This window comes from Lutjanus erythropterus, chromosome 2 (genome assembly GCF_056507025.1).
Source record: "Lutjanus erythropterus isolate fLutEry1 chromosome 2, fLutEry1.hap2, whole genome shotgun sequence".
NCBI lineage: Eukaryota > Metazoa > Chordata > Actinopteri > Lutjaniformes > Lutjanidae > Lutjanus > Lutjanus erythropterus.
In genome coordinates this window covers 23,769,993-23,792,071 of record NC_139318.1, presented here as the reverse complement: position 1 = coordinate 23,792,071, position 22,079 = coordinate 23,769,993, and the positions used below count along the sequence as shown (strand labels likewise).

Below are 22,079 nucleotides of genomic sequence, written 5' to 3'. Positions count from 1 at the left end.
TGTCGTGCTACAGAGATATCCAGGCCTACAAATCATATTCTACAGAAAATCATTTATCATTGTTTGGTGTCAGTCTCTGTAAAATCACAATACAATGATTAAATATGTTATTTATTCAAAATGAGAATAACGATGTAAAAAATATACATTTCAAATCATATCACAGTTGCAATTTCAGTCAAAATCAGCACTAATCACCACCAGTCTATAACTTCATTGGGCAAAACATGGTGTTAGATGAGCAAAATACTTTTCTAGCACTCCCCCTGGCTACACAGAGGCTGAGACTAAATCCAAGATGAAACAGCCTGTAGTTCTTCCTTAACATCAGTAACATCACTGTGACATCACTGCAGGAAGAACCACAGATTATGTAGCAGGAGAACTCATCTTTCTCTGTCAATAAAACGGCACCCACATAGAAAGTGTTGAATATTCCCTTTAATTTTATTAAAACAATTTCACTTTCCAGAGCTTTAGCAAGTACTGTTGAGTTGTTCCTGAGTTTTATGAAATCCTATCAAGTCTTTATTAGCATCTCTTAAAGATATATGAGACTTTCTTAACCCAGGCTAGTATAACCAGTCTCTGCTGCTTAGCAGCTTATAAGTAAGGCATTCTTAAATGGGCTAAAGCTGGTCTGCAGCCAGGTCCAAGTTAATCACAGGGAAACAATTAGCTCTCTGTGATGTGTCTGAGGGAGTAATGGGCAGTAAAGCGCGAGGTTGGTGGTAAGACGTCTGGGATGGCGCTGCTGTATCTATGGTGACCTGTTGGGGTTCATTTTCAGACGGCCTACACCATCCCCATCCTGGCGTTCGCCTTTGTGTGCCACCCTGAGGTCCTGCCCATCTACACAGAGCTGCGCAAGTATGTTCCTAAGATGGAAAACTCCTGCTAACTTTTGGACAACCGATCAGTTGCATAACAAAGAGGAAAGCTACTATGCCTGATTTGCGCTTGGCTGACCATAACCTAGTCACATGCACTGCTTTCATTTTATTTTGAAATGCACTGGCACTGCTTGTACGATGTAGCATGTTGTTAGTTTAACTTTATCATCCTGCTTTGAACCACTGTGGCTTGTTTTCCTAAAATTACTTGTGATGTGTTATTGAATCTATTAATTATGCAAGAAATGTGGCCCTGCAGCTGAAGATGATATTTAATAATTATCGGGCTACATGCTTTCTGTATGGGCATATACATTAATTTGACAGTGCCCTAATGTTATGTGTGTGTGTTTATGTGTGTGTTTGTGTGTGTGTGTGTGTGTGTATATGACATCACATGGCAATATCTTCTGATTTCAGTCCCACCAAGAAAAAGATGCAGCATGTGGCCAACATCTCCATTGCAGTCATGTACAGCATGTACTTCCTGGCTGCCCTTTTTGGATACCTAACTTTCTATGGTGAGGGCTGGTCCTCCTCCCATATTCTCTCTCTCTCTCCCTCTCTCTCTCTCTCTCTCTCTCTCTCTCTCTCTCTCTCTCTCTCTCTCTCTCTCTCTCTCTCTCTCTAGCTATCTTATCTATCTATCTGTCTGTCTGTGTATCTGTCTGTCTGTCTGTCTAACTGTTTGTGCTACACTGCCCTAATGTTGCTTCTTTATTTCTTTATTTGTGCTTATTAATGAACTGTAGAAATGTCATATATTTGTTTTCATATCAGTAGACTATTTCATAACCGAACAGCAAACTTGTAGGCTGAACAGCATAATGATGTATCTGCGCCCTCTAGTGGTTATGTTATCGACTGTACAATAACCATTTATTGTACTGCTAAAGTAATTTTACTGCAGTGAAAAGACATCATGAGTCATAAAAGTTTTATTAGCCATAATAGTATAGTACAAAGTCATTTTTACTAGTATTTAGGAACTAATAAAACATTCTCATTACCATTGGTTACAATATATTCCACCTATTGTCAATATTTTGCTTGCACTGTAATTATATGCTTATTAATTAATGTTAGCAGTACAAATGCAGCTGTTCTTCCCTCATTATTCTTGAACATACTCTCTCTTCCTCTCTTTCAGATGAAGTGGAAGCAGAGCTGCTTCACACCTACAGCCGTATTGATCCATATGACAATCTGATTTTGTGTGTACGCGTGGCTGTGCTGACTGCTGTCACACTCACTGTGCCCATTGTGCTCTTCCCTGTAAGTACAATTTTAGCACTTTCAATTCACTCAATTTGTTTTTATGATCAGTTATTGTCTTCAAGTGGTGACTCAGCATTGTCTTATTGTAATATACAGTGAAACAATTGAAAAAGATTTTATTATTACTACGATCAGGTACGCAGAGCGATCCAGCAGATGATGTTTCCCAACAAGACCTTCTACTGGCCTCGTCACATCGCCATAGCCTTCATTCTGCTCACTTTCATCAACCTGCTGGTCATCTTTGCCCCCAACATCCTGGGCATCTTTGGGATTATTGGTAGGTCAAATCAACCCAGGGTCGAGGGTGGTTTTGATGCATAAAGTGCCACCATTCAGACAAACCTAAATATCCAGTATACAGGATTTATAGGCAGAATAAGAAAATTGAATATAATATTCATAAATATGTTTTCATTAGTGCACAACCACCTGAAAATATTTATATCAACAGAGCTTGTTGATCCTCTTCCATGGGGGACGCTATTTTGCTCATCCATGTTTCTACAGTAGACCAGAAAGGACATACTCAACACTGGCTCTGGATATGGTCCAGTGCATTTTAACATAGCAACAAATATTTGAGTTCCACAAATATTCTTTTTTCTCTTTCTCTCATAACGTTCTTTTTTCTCCCTCCTGGTCCACCGCAAAGTAGATCACTTGTCTAAGAAACCCTGTGGGTCATGTGCACCTTTCATGAGTTAACAGAGCATCGGTTATCATGAATTAAAATGTCATCGTTTTAAAATTTCCATATTTTAAGGACATAATCAAAAATATAATCAATTTTATTTGTTTCTTGAAAATGTAACTGTAATCTAATTACAAATTTTCCAAATGTAATCTGGGCTGATTATAGTTACCTATTGTTTGTAATTTGATTACATACACCCAATTATATGTAATCCATTTCTACCCAACCCTGACTGAGTCACATTTTCCACCTCAAATTGCCGTCACACATAAATAAAGTCATATTTCTACATTTAAAGTAAAAGACCACTAAACATTAATGAAAGAAAGAGACACATCCAAGATTTCAAGAACAGCAGTATTTGGGAAGATATCTTTTATTTTTTGTGGGATGATGAGCACTGAGAAATATCAGACATGACACACTTCAAATATTAAATTCAAAAGCCTCATATGATCAATATTTATTTGTGATGGTAGAACAGAATAAATAACAGCTAATTCTTTTTCAACTAATTTCCATATCATCACTACACCGCTGTCAGACTGACAGCCGCAGCGTAATGAGAACCGAAGGGAGTGAGAATCCATACAGAATTAGTTTCATGAATAATTTTGTGTTTTTTGTCTGCTTTCTAGGTGCCACGTCTGCCCCTTGTCTCATCTTCATCTTCCCTGCTGTCTTTTACATTCGTATTGTACCCAAAGAAGAGGAGCCGCTGCTCTCGGTCCCCAAAATCCTGGTGAGCATCTCATGAGAATAAGAGAAAATTAAATTCAGTTTAGTTTATTTTACTTTTTTTTTTTTACATTTATTTTAGGTTAGGTTAGGTGAGGTTTTATAAAGCTGATCCATCTGAAAGAATAGCATCAATGTAGAGTAGATGCTCTGTGGCTTGAAATTATTCAAAGGAAACAAGGGGAAGAAACAAATGTGTGCACCCGAACAAAGGGAATGTAATAAAAAAAACAAAAAAGTCATAAGGTATTATGTTGCGTTTTCCATCTGTTTCTCAACTGTTCCTAAATCTTGTTTCCTCAGTAACAGTCAAGAGAAACAAAAAGCAGTGTTTCGTTAACACCAGAGTGATAAAAAAAGAAAAAAGAAAAGAAAAGAAAATGTTTTGCTGCCCTCTCTGGCTGAAAGTTTCAAGTCTATTTCACCTGTAGTCACACTTAGCATCACTGTTGTGTTGTTGCTGGTGGTCACACTGTGCTCTGCGGCCCCGTCCAAGTCCAATATCTGTATCAACCTTTAAAAAAGTTATTTACATATTTATTGATTTACTATGGAAGTTACTGTAAATATGATGGCACTGTCACTGAAAAGGTTGCCTTCAGTTACCATGATATCTCCTGTTCTCTGTCACTCTCTAATTCAGTCACTTTTTCTCTCTTCTAGGCCGCCTGCTTTGCTGGGATAGGCTTCTTGTTCATGATAATGAGTCTCAGCTTCATCATTATTGATTGGACGTCAGGCACCAGCAAGGCCAGCAGTGGTCACTAGGCACTACCTTCCTTTTTTTTCAGGTTTTATATTGTTGATTTAGATCTGTGTTCTTATGTTACTGTTTTTACTGAATAATGTTTGATGTTGAAGATGCCCTTTCTTTTCCGTTGGAGAATATTGGCCACAGAGATGTCAGAGAGTCAAAAGTTGAAGCTCTCACTCTAATGGCATTACATTGTACTGTACGTTCTGCCAAACAGTGACTCCAGATCCAGGCCAGTAGACTTTCATGGATAGTGAATTTACAAAATCGGTCAGGTGTGTAAAGATTGATGAGGACATTTGAAGGCTGTGCCTTGTGGGATGGACGTAAAGAAACAGAAAAGTAACAATATAGAAAGCTGCTGTCTTTATACGCCTGTCCCTGTATTAGTTGTGAGCATCTGTCACCCTCTCACATCCCCGTTTGTCCTAAGATGATCTGCAAACTGCTACTCAGATTATAATACAAAATCTGAGACACCTCCCTTTTAACAGTTGAATGACAGGAGTGTATTGAATGATAGACCATTATTTGATGATTTTTATATCTATTATTATTATTATTATTATCATATAATTATTATCATTATTCTAACTTATTTGTCTTTACCAGTCTGTGCAACTGCAGAGGAAAGTAAAAGTACAAGCTGTTGCACAGAAAGAAAGATAAGTTAAAGGAATAGTTCAACATTTTCAGTTACTCACTTTCCTGCATAGAGTTACGTGAGCTGGACACCACTGATATGTCTGTACGAAATGTTCCCCAACTTGTCAAATACAGCAGCTTGGTCAGTGGCTGTATGTTTCAAACTCTGAAACAGTTGGCCCACCCATTCGAATGTTCACGGCTCCATGGTCAAGTTAGCAATAATATGGGTATCAGTGTCAAAATAAAAGCACAAAAATTACTTTATTTGGTTTACGCAACAAAACTGCTTGGTTACTTTCAGGAAAAGATCATTATTTGGGTTAAAGTATGTATGTTAGTTACTGAAATTAAAGGAGCAGTATGTAGCAGTTGCACATGCAAAAATGAGTACAGCAGTCCAAATGGCGAGTTGGAGCCATACACAGTATATTAAATAGGCATTTAATATATGATCTATGGTTGAAACGGGTTGTTTCCCCCTCCTCCCCAGACTTGGGGAAGCTCAAGCAGGAGTGCAGGAGGCGTGCAACATCACTGTGGACTCTGAGTTAAGTGGCTGCCTGTCTCACTGCCTGCCAGACTCTATCGACATATTACTTCATTTAACCGTTAAAATGAAAAACATCCGCTTCTCCTGTGAGATTATTAATAATTTCTTACAACTCATAAACAGACACTTGATCATTTGCCGAACATTTGCCATTAATTTAATCTCTAATTAACATGAAACGGGCATACAAAAACAGTTTTTCCAGCCCAGAATAGAAATTTCAAAGGAGGACACAGTGGCCGTTAATGTGTTTCCTTGATCTCTGATGACATATTGTGGTCATTTTATGATTTATTGCAGTAACTATATTATAGATTTCTCCTTTAATGTATGTAAATTACTTAACCTAAGTTACATAACGTAACTTGTTTATGTTCAGTACATACCGTAATAAATGTAGGTACCTAAGTATGTAACACAAGTTATGTTACTGTGTAAGTACAGTTTAACTCCTGTAACGTATGAATGTTACGTAAGTTAACAAGAAATAGACACATGACCATTGGTTTCACACAGGACAAAAACCCTGGTCTCCTGGGTGAAAGCCCTGTGTTTGTTAGACTCATCCATCCACCGCCACCACCTGTATGCAGACTTTAGGCATAGGGGTAATGATCAAGCTGCTGTATTTTACACGTTGGGAGTGAGAATGGGCTGATCTATACAGTAAATCTGAAGCCACAGCCAGCATCTGGTTAGCACAGTTTACCACGAAGACTAGAAAATGTCAAACTATTCCTTTCAGATGTGCAGCGTTTAGCCTCCTGCTCCACTAACTCATGCTGCTGCCGTGTATTTTAAGACTCAGAGGCGTTAACATTCTCACCTCTGACGGAGCGAGATGCAAAAATCCACTGACAGTATGTGGTGTAGTGTTATTAGCACTTTTATCATAAAACATTCCTACACAATATGATCTAGATGTATATTTTTATTATGAATCACTATGTAAAAATTCTTCGTTTAAATAGTGAGAGTTGCTAATTCTCTGAAGAATTGCCAAGACGGTGTGACGAATCAAATCTCTTTACTTCATGCAGCGTGGAGAGAAGACTCATCCACAGTGTTCTCTGAAGGTCTTTCATAGTGTCTTGCCTTACATACAAAAACAGCAGTTACCGATTCCATGACAACGTTGATTCAGTCATTCCTTCTTCAGATGTTAACAATGTGTAAATGCAGTAACTTTTCTGAGTACAATGTTCCATTGATTTTACGCTCAACCTTACAGTTATCTTCCTTCCTCGCAACTTAGAGACAAAGAACCCCATAACCAATACACTGAATATTCATCAGATTCATTCATCCTCCACAGCTACTTGATGAAAACCTCAGAAGATGCAGTACAGACTGATGACATGATTCTCAGCACTTACTGAGGCGATAAATATCAGAAATGCAGGAACATTTTTAAATGATTCTTGGCTGGCCACATCATTGCATAACAGAACGCCTATATAACGCACAGTGTTTTATTTTCAGTATTACTGTGTAGATGACAGTGACGAATGGCACTGAAGACCTCATCAGTTGGATTGTACAGATCCAAGTGATACATAAAATGAAAAGAAGAAAGTTACTGCTCAGTGTTCTTAATCACCAAGCAGGGACCTGGAAGATTTGATGTGTTGTTTCTGAGCATATACTGGAAGTAATCAGAGATAACCAAAAATGAATACAAAAAAAAACAAAACAAAAAACAAAAAAAAACAAGACAACAGGGTCTTGTAAATGTCTGTAAATATTTCTGTGTTAACCACAGAAACAGAAATGACAGACATGGTTTTACCGTCTCTTTAACAATCTTGAAAAGTTGTCGGTTAGCAATAGCACTTTCCTTTTATAAGCACAACGTCCTGTAGCCGTTAACAAGCTGAAACGCAAGCAAATGATTTGTGAGAAGTTCACATGTGATTTAAGGGCATGCCCCTTTTGTATAACTAAATCATTGACAAATGAATCAACCTAATGTAGATTTTGAGAAATTTAGCAATGTATACTATCGATGGTATAATATGGATGTGTTCTCCAACATTACTTGAAATAATGTTAAAATTAGCTTTCCTGTGAGCCCCCGCGGTCATTAGTTTCCTCCTCTGGTCCCTTCTGTAGATAAAACAACTAATCAGTTGGATGTCATGTTGGAGGTTTTTAAGTGTCCGTGTTGTTGGAAAAAAAAAAAAAATAGAAAACATGGCTCCAGTGTATTTCAAATATACTACCTATATGCATTTGTGTTGTTAAACCTGGACCTATACTCTCTGATCAGAAGTATAATTCAAGTATTCGTCTCCTGCCATTGATGGATTAACTGTAAACTTCATGTTCAGTGTTTATTTGGGAATTGGTTGAATATGATTCAGTAATGAAATGCCAGATGCAAAACCTGTTAATGACTGATATGTTTTTTTTGTTTGTTTGTTTGTTCTTATATTTGTTTTTTATAGTCAGTGATATATCATCAGTGATATAGTTTTGGTTGTTTCTGACTTCCTCGCTGTTTCTTGGCAGACAGTAACCAACTAATTTGTTAGTATTCTGGTGTACTTGCCGACATTTCATTATTTTTTTAAAAGATAAATTCTGTTACACCAGACTACAGTGATAGCTGTATGGGTGTTAGTGTTGTCCTGTTAATTTGTTACACAGCAAACCTCTTTTAATCGATTTTTTTATTTGATTAAATCTAGATATTTGGTTGTCTTTCTGTGTCTGTATGCAGAGGGAGTCATTCGAATCAGCCACTGGGACATAACTTTGGTGTTGTTCAGCCAGTGCAAGTGTTATATTTATCCCCAACTTCCTGTTCCTAGTTTGACCTCAGTTTTTTTTTTGGCTCTATGTATGATAAAGCCATTTGGGAAATTACATGTCATAAACAAGTTTTTCAATGGTGCACGCACACAAAAAGCCTCACAACATGCAAAAAAATAAAAATAAACAAGAGGCAACACAGTGAGGGGATACACTGTGTTAGTGGCTGATGGAAGACGATCTCTGAGGACCTCCATGTAGAACTCAGTGTTGTTAGTCTCCCTTATTGTGATCTATTGAAATGTGTATGATTGAATAGTAACATATTAAATATTGACATCGGCCAGCATTTATAAATAATGTATATAAATGTATACCCTTTATATTCTATATGCATATCTAGTTTGTACAATGTAAATAGCAATTAAAGTTTTAGTCCAATTAAGAATATAAATGTAATCATTTTCAAAGTGCTTTTAAACCTTTTTGTCCTTCAGTTCATGTCGATCTTCTTGTATCTCTATATATTTTAATATGTTGCTGGCATTTATTGTACTGTAAACAATGTTGCAATAAAGATAATGAGGTAACAAAAATTGGATCTTTCATCATTTGTCAGGTGTGACATTGTCCCATTGACCTCCACCTTATTAAATGCTCTTGGAAACAGGAGATTGTATATGTACTGACTTTTAAGACCTTGCCTTTTATATGAATCAGTAATTTCAAGTTCTATTCAGTCCCTCAGCTGCAGAATCATTCGTAAGTGAAGCACTTGAAAATAACACTAAAATGCTCAAATTCTGTCGCCTTGAATATATAATACATCCTCCGGTCTATTGTAATCTACTGCATAGATTTAGTCAGTGAATAAGCAGAATGATAACAAATCTCCTTGGCAAAACATGCATATAATTTAATTAAGACCTTGTAGTAAAAACAAAAACATTGTAAGATAAGTGAGTTGTTAATTCCCTCCTCAAGTGTCATAAGCCAGTCCACAAGGTGGCACTACAGAGCTGTGGAGCTATGAACATCATGCACCGTAACAATATTAGGGATTTTATAGAGCTGAAAGTATTAATTATCTAGTTTGTATTGGGCTTATTTTTGAGTCACAGTATTTAAACCTTATGGTCTGCTGTTATTCTAACAAGCATTTCAGATAGCAATCCTACCCTCAGTTATTTGCATAAACCAGTTTGGATTACCAATATCTAAAATACAGTGGCCACCAATGGCATAATTTTGTTTTTCTACTGCCCTCAAATAATCATCAGAAGCTCCTGAGGTTGAGGTTGAATTTCTAAATTTAATTTGCTTGCTAATCAAGTTAAATAGCTAATTTTTATAACCTACATAAATCATGTCTGCAGACATCGATATTTGATGTCCTGGCAGTGAGCCTCAGCAATCAGCTATCTCTCTGGTGCATTTATGAACAGCTTGTATTGTTTCTGTCTTTAAGACTATTTTTTGTATTTATTGTTTTTTTTTTTTTTTTTATCATTATTATTATTTTGTAAATGAAACATTGCACATATCATAACATTGTTACTGAGTGAATGCTTCAGTGGTGTAAAAAAAATAAAGTTAAAATTGCTCCATCTTTCAACCAGCTACAATATTAAAATTTTACTCAAGCTTAGACATTATTACATCAATAATGAGAACCCAATTCAATATCTAACCTATATTAATATATTAATATAACTTAGCTTACTTTTGATGGTTCAGTTTGCTTATAATACTTTTGTGGAAATGTCTAATTAAATAAAATTTAGAAAGCCTATTTTTTGGGGGGTGGAGGAAGTACTCAGTGCGACAGTGTAGAGGTACATTGTTACAAGTATACATCTTGAATTCCATTTTTTTCACTTAAGTAAACATACAAAATTAAAAGTACTAAAGCATAAGTATATTTATTATGCAGGAATGGCCCATCTCTGATTAATGTATCTATAATATATTATTGGATTGTAATTACTGATGCATTAATATCTGTGCTGCAGCTTAATTACTTTATATATAGCCCACTTTATCTGCAGGGTTAGCTTGTGAGTTTCATTAAAGTTTCATATTAATCTTTAATTCATATAATAATTTATTAGATTGTCTTATTTGAATGCACAAAGCAACCAGCCTTGGTGGAAGTAACATATTACAACTACTCAAATTACTGTAATAAAATCATTTTTAATGTACTTGCACTTTTATTAGTATTTTTTCAAGTCTGTACTCTTTCAACCACTGCAGTAACTTAAGTTATTAAATAAGTGCAGTAGAGGAAAAACTACAATATTTTCCTCCGAAAGTGGAGTAGAAGTTGCAAACCAAATAAATACTAGCTACTAAGTAGCCTACAAGTAAGCCTACCTCAAAATTTTACTTGAGCAATTTAGTTTAGCTATTTTCGACCAATGGTATTCTTACACAGCCGTATTTCTACTTGTACCTAAGTAAATTATACAAAATACTTTTTTTCACCACTTTTGTATTTTGACATTTTAAAATTAATAGAGCACAACACATGTACCGGCTAGCTAATCGCCAGAAATGCAAGCTATTAAAATATAAACTAACATATACACGTCTAATCTGTTTTCTTGTCGACTGGGGTGTCACATGGACCCTTAATTTTGCCCCTCGGGGCAGTAATTCATTTGAATTGAGGGCAGGTAGATTATTTCCAACGCTTGACTACATTTCCCATGAAGCACGCGGAGTGGGCGGTTATTTCCGGTGAAGGCTGGCCCTCCTGCCGCTGCTGCTGCTGCTGTTGAGTTGGTTGGGAGGTGACGGCGCTGTCTCGCTGTTTGTCGGACGGAGGGGAACTTCACGGCGGCTACGGGTGTGGCTTCAAACGTGATAAATCTCAACGCGGGGGAAAGAATGCGTAGCGGCAATAGAGATTAAAATAAAAAGAAAGATAAAAAGCAGAAAAGATACATATCACCCGAAAAGTGGTTAGTGTGTGTCCGGTAGCCGTTTAACTGGCAGCAGGAATCCGTGTGCTCGGTTTTTCAACAGCTGGAATACTTTTTTTTTTGCTGAACTTCGTTGTCCGTTTTCGTGTGTTTTAACCTGCTCTGATGGTGTGCTGTAGGAACTAAGGAATTAGCTAAAAGTCAGCCGTCCACAAAAGTAGCTTTTTTTTTCTTCTTCGGTCAACTTCTCCGCTCTCACAAAAAACCACCGATGCTGCTGGCCAACTGACGGCTCTCTGGGAATTTCGTCCATCAGAAACCCCAAGTTCAATCAAAAATCCAAGTTCACATCGCAGAGAGAAGTCGATCGTTTTTTTATGATTTTTCGCGGATGAACGGACTCCGTCACGTTTGTCGCAACTCGACATCAAAAAGGGAAGTCGTCTTGCTCAGTTTCAACCCTTGTTTTTTTTAAATAGGGTTTCTTTTTTTTTGTTGATTAGCTTTTTTCCCCTAGGTGATATTTTCCCACTAAGCAGCAGTCCTGAAGCGCGCACTAGGAACCATGGGTTGTACAGTTAGTCAGGAAGATAAAGCCGCGGCCGAGAGGTCTAAAATGATTGATAAAAACCTGAGAGAAGATGGAGAGAAGGCGGCCAGAGAAGTGAAACTGCTGCTGCTGGGTGAGTAGTCTGTCACACACACACACACACACACACACACACACACACACACACACCACTGAGACTGGTCTTGCAAAAGTGCCATATACAGACGAGTTGTGCAACAACATGCTAGACTTGACCATTTGTACTTATGACACACAAGAAGAGCAGACAAAAGTTAGATTTGTTTTGCTATAAATAGTAACATCTCCATCTTTGAAAAATGTGGCCTTCATTACTTTCCACACACAAGTGTCTTTCTCCTGTGCTCTTTGAAATGTTTGTGCTGAGAGTTCACCCACCTCCTGAGGAGACAAACGTGGCAGCAGACAGTGATGCCACCAGAAATACAATTTGTGTGCGAGAGGACTTGATCTGCCACTCACTGTCACAGTCCACACGTTAAAAAGTAGCATGTCCATGTGTACTTTGCCTCCCTTCGTTCTCAGCTCTGCTTTGATGTAAACATGTGGGCTTTATTGAGAATGTTTGGGAAAGTTTAAACTTGAAACAGCAGCCTGCAGCACGGCCCTGTCGAGCAGGGATGTGAGGAAAGTCAGAGGGAATCAGAGCAGTGTCTGATTTTACTTTATCATTTACTTGTTTATTTTTTTTTCTGTAAGGACAGTCAAAATAGGCAGTCATAAGTCTGGAGTGGATCCCTCCCACCGGGACTGAATTAAGGGGTAGTGAGTGGGCTGCTGTTTGGACACAAGGTGAACACCCTTGACTGTTCCCAGCACTGGCTTGGTTTCTTTCTCTTTCTCTCTTTCTCTCTTTCTCTTTCTCTCTCTCACTTACACACACTGCATTCATGGGGACCAATCACTGACATAATCCATTCCGTAACCTCTTCAGGACTGCAACTTCGACCTAACAATTCTATGAATTATTTCAATAAAGTTGTCAAACTTATTGATACTTCAATACTTTTTCAATACCACATGTTTAAAACAATACAATATTTGTTAATTATAGTATCAAAAGTACCAAAGCTATTAAAAAAGTTGCCATTCAAGACTTTAGTACAGTTCAGTCTTATTGTTTTGCCTTAAAATTGAGTTGCAGCAGAACCAGTCTTCAGTGACGTTTTCTGTACCAGCACTGTGTGAGTTTTTTGTGTCAAGGACTCTTTTTTTAGTATTGTATTGAACTTTGAATTTCATGACAACTCACAATTAATTGAATTATCATTGTGTTTATAAAATGTCAGAAAATTGTAAAAACTGCTCATCACAGTTTCCCAGAGCCCAAAATGACATCTTCACATGGCCTCCTCTGTCCAACAAACAGTTCAAAAATACTTTTTCTTTAAAAATCCTCACATTTAAGTAACTGGAACTAAATGTTTGACTTAAAAAAAAGACTGAAATGATAAATTAATGATCAAAACAGTTGGCAATTAATTTTCTTTTGATTGACTAATTGATTGCTGCTCTTACGCTCCCCATTACAACTAAGTGTTTAACCCTAACCTGAACTGAACTCTTAGCCCTAAAACCAATCTTAATCCTCACATGCCCCCTTAAACCTGTGGGGTTCACCATTTTGGCCCCACAATGCTGGTCTGACTTCACAAAAATAGTGGGCTCACAGTTTTTGGACCTCATGAATGTAGTTAAACAAGCTCCCACACACACTGATTGGAGGTAATACTTGGTAGCAAAGAGACAATGACACTTTCCCATGCCTTTAAATGTGTTCCTGGTTCTTTTAACTTTCTGTCTGAGATGCCGCTGCAGCTGCTGGAGACATTGCTATTATCAAAAAAGTCATTCAGAATTGATGGCATGCTGACATTATGTTTGTTGGTTTTACTTCCCACATGCATATCCGTTTTTAGATTTTCTACTTCCCCACTTTTTTATGGAACAAGGGCCCTCTAAGATATAAATCCTTACTGGATATGCAGCACAGTGATGAGGAAATTCAAAGTTGAATTCAGTGATATGTTTTGTTTCATTCTCATTGATTTACACTCCAGAAGTTACTTGTTACTGTCTCAAGGGAATCAACACAATTTTCTAAACTGACAATGAGACATTTTGTTTTATTGAAGACATCTTGCTGAGCATAATGATCAGGTTCAAACTGATATTGATCCTTCAAGCAGAGGAATCTGAGGAAACTTGAAAGATTTTTTTAAAGGTGTTTTTGTCTCTCTTAAAATTAATTGTAAAACTAAAATATGATGTGGTGGAAAAGCAATTAACATGAGTGCAGTACATAATCTGAGAACTTCCTGTATTGAGCCTTTAAATGAATATCAATATCTATATATTTGTTGGTGCAAGTTTAGCTTTTTTTCTGCCCCACTCTCAAATGTACTATTGGTTCCGTCTATAGCTGGTTTTAATCTGAAATAATGTGTTTAGTGTACTCAGTTACAGCCCATGCATTTTGTAACACTTTTAATGACTAAATTGATTCATCATCCTCTTTTCTGACAGAAAACTGAAAATTCTGCTTAAATTGGTGGAGAGCATGTACTGTGTTTTTCTCTCCTGGGTCTTTGAAGAAACGGCTGGTTGTTAAGTTGTGCCCCTGGTTAGAAGGCTAATTACATGCTCTGCTCTGTACAGCAGGTTTCATATCCGTAATTACTATCCGGTGCAGTGTGTGGGGGGTTGAGAGGAATTACAGGAGAGGTCTGAATTTCAACCAGGGGTTGGTGAATATGTGTGTTAAGAGTCAATGTCATGCAAGTAAGAGTTTTCCCCCTCACTAGTGCAGTTTGAAAAACATGTCACAACATGTAAACTGGAATGTCTGATGGGGGGATTTCTGGTTTCTAAAAAGTGACATTTACACTGTGGGGCAAATGCAATCGTACATTGATAAAAACCATCAAGACTGAACAAAATTATTTTGGATGCTTTATTTTCTTTTTATACCATCCTGCTGGTAGAATGACCAGTGTGTAGGATTTAGGGGCATCTGGTAGTGAGCTTGCCAATTACAAACACCCTACCTAACCTGCAGAGTTTTTGTTAGCTGGCAGGTCTATATGTCAGCTTTTTAAATAATAAAAACAGCACAATTTAAAGAAATCTAAAATAAAAATGACATAATTTAAAAAAAAATCTAAGTTAGCACATTCTTGATTATTTTCTATTCAATATTGAAGTTTGCTGCACACTGTACATAGAGCTGAATTAAATCTTTTTGATTTAACCTTTTGTTTTGTTATACATGATTACATCCCCATTATCCTCTATGTGTCCGGATGAGGAAAGGACAAAGAAATTAATTTATATGGCTATTTAAAACATGTCCCCTGTAGTTGTTCTATATGACCAGAATTTTGGTATATCAATGGCCATACTGGCTGTCAAAATAAAGTCTAAAGTCTATCGTAAACTCTGCTTCCACGCATGTAGAAGAACCTACAGTGGCAGCAAAACTCACAACAAAGATGAAATGCTGTGTCTAGAGCCAGTGCTTGGTTTGTCCATCCTGGGCTACTGTAGAAACATGGCAGCCTCTATGGATGAGGACCTGCTCTCTCTTAGGATAGACAGAACTCATTATAAAGTAACAAAACTGCAATGATTCTTGTTTTCAGATGATTGCACACTAAACGTATTTATGAATATGATATTAAAGTTATGTCATATTCTGCTAATAAATCCCTTTAGATCTTTCACACTGGACCTTTATGTTAACCATGGTGTTTGAGTGTAATTGCATTATTCTTTCTCGGACGATTTAATCCGTTTAATAAAGGATGCATTGTTGCAGTTTGTAGTTGTAGCTGAAATCATGATCTGACACTGTGTGTGTGATAGAGGTGTGACATCCCTCCAGAGGTGCTACATCACACCTCCAGGTATGCTTTTCAGCACTCACATCTGCTTCCATTGTATTTGTTGGAACAGCTGAGAAAAGTCCTGCTGCTCCCTACGTGACCACACACCACACCAGTAAGCAGTCTGCCCTGTGCGTCTAATAAACTCTTATAACCTGTAAATTGTAATCCCATGTCCCTTGTGAAGCACACTTGAGACTCTGAGATGAGATGTGGGGGTTTAAGTTGAAGGATGAGCCTCATCTCTACTTACATGCAGGGACAGAGATGATGGATCTCTTTTTGAATTAACTCTGAATCACTGCCTTCGTTCAACATGCAGAGGAAGTATAACCACTAAAAGCTTATTTCAAATGTTCACACTTTAATATTTTACCTGGTGTAAACAAACAAATGCAATAAGGAATTTCCATGGTAACTACTTTTCTCTAATTATGCTGCACCAAAAAGAAGGCTGAATTAGATTTTGTCTTGTTAGTTGTCCCCAGAGAAAGCCATTAGTTAATGTAGCAGAGAGGACTTCACACCACTGGGGCTTAAGCTTTTATTAACAGGAAGCACTCGTTCACCAGCTTCCCTACTGATTCTAGTTGTTGATTGACATTTAATCCTGTCCACGATGAAAATTCTGCTGCTCAATTCAGTTGTTTTCCTTTATTCTTTGGCATACTAACCTTTTTCTTTCAGCTCAGCACAAATTAAAAGTTCCTTTTGGCAATGCGCTCAGACTGGTAGTACGAAGTGTCTCTGCATGATTCACTGCAAGTGCATGCACATAAATGCACACACTTCAGTGTTAATTCTACATTCAGTCTTAATTCTACATTCATTCTACACATTTGCTCAGAGGTTTGACAGCTATAACTGTTATGTAAATATGTTAACATACTGAATGCATGCATTTTGCCTGTGGGCACAGTAGAAAGGGACATCTACTTCTAACATGACATATACAGACATTATACTGAAATATCTTGGATATGTGTGCACATTAAAGAAGTGTGCAGCACATGTGTGTAGTGGAATACACCCTTCCCCCCACAGCTGTCATCTTGTCAGGGTAGAGGTGATAAATGAAGGGAAATAAAGGCAGTTTTGTCAGGCTGCAGTGAAAAAATGTTCATCATGTTCTTAGAAGAGAAACAACTTGGTCTATTTTGAGTCTTAAAAACAACTCATATGGCAGCACTGTTATTCATTTCCACTGAGGATAGTAGCTGTGTTGTTCTTTTATGACATGATATACAGGGCATGCACTGCAGTAGGCTGTACATGATAGACTTAGTTTATGACTCGGTCATTGCTTCAGTGTTGAATTGGCTCGGATTCCACCACACATAGCTCCTGGTGGTCAGTGTAGTGAGGCTGCCACATGTAACAATGCAAGGCTGACGTGCTGTTTAGCCTGCAGCTGGTTTTATTCATGATCAAAGCATTGAACGGTTAACCTAAAATGAAGGCGCCAGCCACACGACTTTGCTCATGTCACGGCATGGGAAATGTGCTGTTAATGTTTTCAGGCTAAGAATATATTATCTATATGTAGAGAAGGGATGTAAAATGAAGCTTGTATAACACTAACATGGTCACCATATTTTCCCTCCTTCCCCAAACACTTGTGATTGTAATGAACTGACATTGATTGTTTTGAACCACAGACGGAAGAAAAAAACACATGACATGAGACCAGTCATTTTCTCTTCCTCTTTTACATCTGTGCTGTGTGCATGAGGATGCTTATGCTCATTAATCAGCATACTTTGCTAAAGCCTTTGCTAAAGGAAGTGGGGAAATGGACTTCCAGTGAGCGCTGACGCAGTTGCTGGGTGATATAAGCTCCAGCCAAGAAATTAGAGAAGATATACTTAATATACTAAATGGTGGATATTATGATATTCACAGCTGTGAGACACTGATATTCTTGCTTCATTGTGAAAATTGTGAATCTAAAGGAGTTGGCCAATCTAGTGACGTAACAACCAGTTATTAACACCTGCTGAGTACTGATGGTATTTTGGAATTGGTACCTATTTGTCAAACACAAGTTAAATGCTGTTCATAACAGTCGCATAAGGTGTCAATAACAGTAGGAAACAACACAGGCCATAGAAACAACAGTGCTATACCAATAGCCACTTTTCGATCACAGAGAGAGGCCTGACTTGCCTTCATACTGTTTTTCTGTCTTTTGCTGCATTATTTAACCTATGCACACACTACTCTCCCCCATAAAAATGTTGCACGAGCCCTATAAAAAAAAAGCATATAGTTCTAGTCACATTTTATAGGGGAAATGTCAACAATGTTAACACTACCAAAAGCACAGCCCTAAATGCAAGTGTAACTATATATTACTGCTTTGCATCAAAGTGAAGGTTATGAACAATCCTAAATGATCTTCTGCCAGGTCTGATCAATTGCTGACAGTTAGCAGTCAGGTAGTAACATTGCAGTTCTGAAATAACAAAACTTAATATTATGAACTGCATCTGTTTTTACCTTAAATTATAATAATTAATTTTAGGTCAGAGTGATTTAGTATGAACCTGGGACATCAATGTGAAATTGGAGCCTGTCCATTCATGTCACAAATGGATTTTCCTGGAAGGTTTATCTTGTCTTACAATTTGTCACCATCATCATCACCTGTGCTGAGGTTTGAACACAGCGCCCATCAGATAAACTTCTGGTATGAAAATAATTAGAGGTTATCTTTTCAGTAACAGTCTTTTAAAGGCTCAGACAGCAAGTTAATTGCTAACACCACCTTATCTGTTGACAGACACATTAAAGAAGAAGGGACTCTATTGACTATACTTTATAATTTCCCTTTTTTATGTATTAGTTAACGTATGTATTATTAGATTTTGTATCCTTGTTGCTCTGAAAGGCCACAGCCAAACAATTCAGGGTGAGATTTTAGCTCAGCTAATTTTATTAGGTTGTAACCACTGTCTGTCACACATCTTTGATGACAGTTTCCTCTTGTGGGTTTCAGGTGAACAAACATTTACCTTCATTTCTCTTAAATGGTTTGATTAGGTAACTTTCTCAGAGCTTAGCACTGCAGACACAGTATTGATCAGAGAGCGAGGGCCTCTATTGACTAGCCCTGCCACTGCTACTGTTTGTGAAAGTCATCAGTCTAAAGCAGAGTTGAGCTGGGTAATCTGAGCTATAGCTACTGCAATAGTGTGGTCAGAGAAGCCAAGAGCTCAAGCCTCCCTCTGATCTGATCCCATTATTATTACTTTGTCAGTCGGTGATTAGAGGTGTTTGACTCGTCTGCAAAAATTCTGGAAAGCTGCTCCTGTCAGGCCCAAATTTCCATTCCCTCTCCAGGTTAAAGAGGTGTGATGAGAAACACACAATAGAAGTAAAACGTAAGAGATTCCCTTTAAATAAGATATTTGTCCAAAAACTGTGACGAGTTACATCGCTTATTAGTGGAGGCCATATTTCACGTCACATCCGTGTATCTTGTGCTGAATGAAACTCAAGTTTTAGCAGCATGTAACTTGAACGCAAGTCTCCAGCACAGTCAACTATTTACTGTAGATCGTTGTGTTTGATGACAACACAAGGTGACATGTTCTAATGCTGGTCAGCCCGTGTGGTCAGTGCTGCACAGACAGAGAGTTCCTCCCTTATATTAAAGTCAGTGTCTGAGTTTTAGTGAGTGTCAGGTGTAATTACAGCTGGTTGATTATAGAGACCTGGGTTTCTCTGGCAAAAGCGAGTCAGGCTGACCTGTTCCCCAGGTATAAACAGCTCTACAGTGTCTACTCTGACTGCAGAAGACTCTTTCACAGCTCTCCAAGAAAGCTCATCTGAACATCAGCTCCCTAGCAGCTGCATTGTATAACTGATATTTACAGCAATCTCTACTGGCTCAAAATGTGCCAATTCTACGAGATTTATCACATGAGCTGCTGCCCTGTGTTTTAGGGTGACTTTACCATGTTTACTCAACAGTCTGTACCACAGTGCTGCCCAATTAGCCGTATGACGCACTGGATTGCAGATCTGTGAGTGTATGTGTGAAGGGGCTGAATATCCTGCAATTACAGGGAGAGCTCCGAAGATAAAGCCTGCTCCTGCAGACTGTGTGTCTCAGTGTGAGTCCACAGGGACAAGGCTGCACTATCCTCTCTGCTCTGGAAATACTGATAGCTTAGAAAAATCCTCCACCGCTGCCTCAATCCCTTCCTCTACACATAGCTCATATATTTGCTTTATATGTGCTTTATTCCTGCTGTGTCACTAAACACTTCAGCTGCACTGAGTTGAATATTTTAGTGAGGTGGGTCTGTCGAGGGGTGGAGATGTGCACAATTAGTCAACTAAATGATTAAACATTGCTACCGTTGCCAGTCGGAACCAGAAATACCAGTTGGATAAACCATTTATTAATGTATAATGCTGGTTTACTGTTGCCTCAAATATATTATGCAGCTGCCCACAACTAACTGGGACTGTAGCTCCTGCAGATGGCAGCCCCTCTTCCTGTGTTTATGCCCGGATGGCCCGGATGTTGTAATCAGTAAAATGTTGACCCTTTATTTCTATTTATTCCTCCTGACATGCTTTTCTTTTTTTCCTGTTCTTATCTCTTTAACTGTTCCGCCTTATTTTTATGTTTTGATGTCTTTTGCTTGTATCAAAAAAAGCCCAGCTTTGTTTTGTTTGGCCTCATTGTTTTGGCTTTGGTATGTTGTTGTTATGTCAAAGCACAAACCACTGTTTATAAAGGTGCTATATAAATAAAGTTGTTGTTGTTGTTATTATTGTTAATATCATCATATAACAGCATGATTTGGCATTGTTTTGGTCTAGAAAATGGAAAAAGGTTGCATGTAGGCTGTGTCAGAATAAACTGGCATAAAACTACTGAAGTGGAGCAACACAATGTGTGGCAGTGAGCAAGGTTCATAATTCACGGTCCAAATCAGCACACATTTAAGTTGCATTTTAAACATGATTTGTGAAATTGAAAAATGTATTAAATGGCTTCAAATGACTCTAAGGCATGCAGCAATCAATAAGTAGTTAATAAATTGTGCTCAGTTGTGACTGTTTAGAGATTGTTTTCTTACATAAAACTTCCAGTGTCCCTGGGATCTGCCTGACACATTTGCTCTTTGCTGTTTTGTTTCGTTTTTTACTTACGTACTTTTTTTTTTTACGTACATTTCTATTTATTCAATGTAGTAAGCTACATTTTTGGCCAGTAGTACAATGTGGCTTTGTCACCTAGTCCAAATTAGAACTTCCATTTAATCTATGGGGAAATTTGTTACCAGAAACATTGAGTTTTAACTGTTTTGAGTGCAGACCTCAGGATTCATCTTGGTTTTGATCATCACAGGGTGTGAAGGTGTTTGACACAGGACCAGATCACGGCCTGATTCTCCTTGCACGCCCTTTACCTCCGATAATGTGTGTAGGAGGGGGAAGTAGATACTGCAGCGTGTAGGCCTGCAGACAGCCCTGCACAGATACAGGAACTGTTGCAAAATGCAAAGCTGTCTCACTGAGGGACTGAAGGATATGAGCTAAGATAAAGAATGAACAAATGCATTTTCTTGATGTCGGTTCACCCAAATTACACAAAAACCTCACCGACTTAATCATAAGAGTATCCAGCCATGCAGATAAAAAAAAAAAAAAAAAAAAAACTCATTAGCTCAAGCCAAAATTAGGTTTGAGCTACTGAGTTTTTTTTTCTGTTTAGATTTTTTCTGCTGAGACTTCTTGAGGCAATGCCAAGTGACATTTCCTTTGTGGAGCTCAAAGTACTGAAACATTAGTTTATTTGCTGGAATTTATGTAATTCTGGTTATATTGGACAATTGGCACACCTCACTTTTCAATAGGAGCTATTTTCTACTAGATTAAAAATTGCTGTGAAGCTGTTGACTGTCATCGAGGGTGTTGAGGAGATGAGATCTGTGGATTATCCTGAGTAACTGGGACATTGTTTTTGGATAGACAAACACGTTGTTGAGGAGGTTTTTATGTTATGTTATTTATGTCAACGATGTGAGCACCGCAGTCAAAGATGTAATCTATTTAACAGAATGCTGCGGGAATGAGTCCTGTAACCCGAAAATGAGTTATTTTTGTACTTGTGCACCTCTGGCTCCCTTGTGTTGAAGTCAGTTGAAGTGGTCAACTCAAGTTTAAGAGCTTTTCACATTTTGTTCTGTGACATGAAATACATTAGTTAATATCACAATAATGAAATTTAGAAGTCTTTTTACGTGTCTTTAAAAAGACAGTTGCTAACAAGTGGCTAAATGAGATTACAGAGATTGTCAAGGATATTAAATGTCATCACGCTGAACACGGCCTGTTAATTGAAACA

General features: G+C 37.8%; 2 protein-coding genes across 3 annotated transcripts in view; both read left to right on the top strand.

The window, feature by feature from the left end:
• The window catches only part of LOC146331618 (sodium-coupled neutral amino acid transporter 3-like), a 53,672-nt gene extending 48,716 nt beyond the window's left edge, over positions 1–4,956 (top strand). Inside the window, exons 12-17 of one of the 2 annotated variants that reach the window (XM_084733595.1) lie at positions 791–870; positions 1,314–1,414; positions 2,044–2,168; positions 2,307–2,451; positions 3,507–3,610; positions 4,270–4,956. In XM_084733595.1, the coding sequence (XP_084589721.1) occupies positions 791–870; positions 1,314–1,414; positions 2,044–2,168; positions 2,307–2,451; positions 3,507–3,610; positions 4,270–4,374 (660 nt within the window). In that variant the 3' untranslated portion in view covers positions 4,375–4,956. Of the gene's footprint in view, positions 1–790; positions 871–1,313; positions 1,415–2,043; positions 2,169–2,306; positions 2,452–3,506; positions 3,792–4,269 lie in introns of those variants that run through there. The other variant, XM_084733585.1, reaches the window with a different exon arrangement.
• Positions 4,957–11,102: 6,146 nt separating this feature from the next.
• Positions 11,103–22,079, top strand: part of LOC146331617 (guanine nucleotide-binding protein G(i) subunit alpha-2-like) — a 73,530-nt gene continuing 62,553 nt past the window's right edge. Inside the window, exon 1 of the mRNA XM_084733573.1 lies at positions 11,103–11,922. Within this exon, the coding sequence (XP_084589699.1) occupies positions 11,805–11,922 (118 nt within the window). The 5' untranslated portion in view covers positions 11,103–11,804. The remainder of the gene's footprint in view (positions 11,923–22,079) is intronic.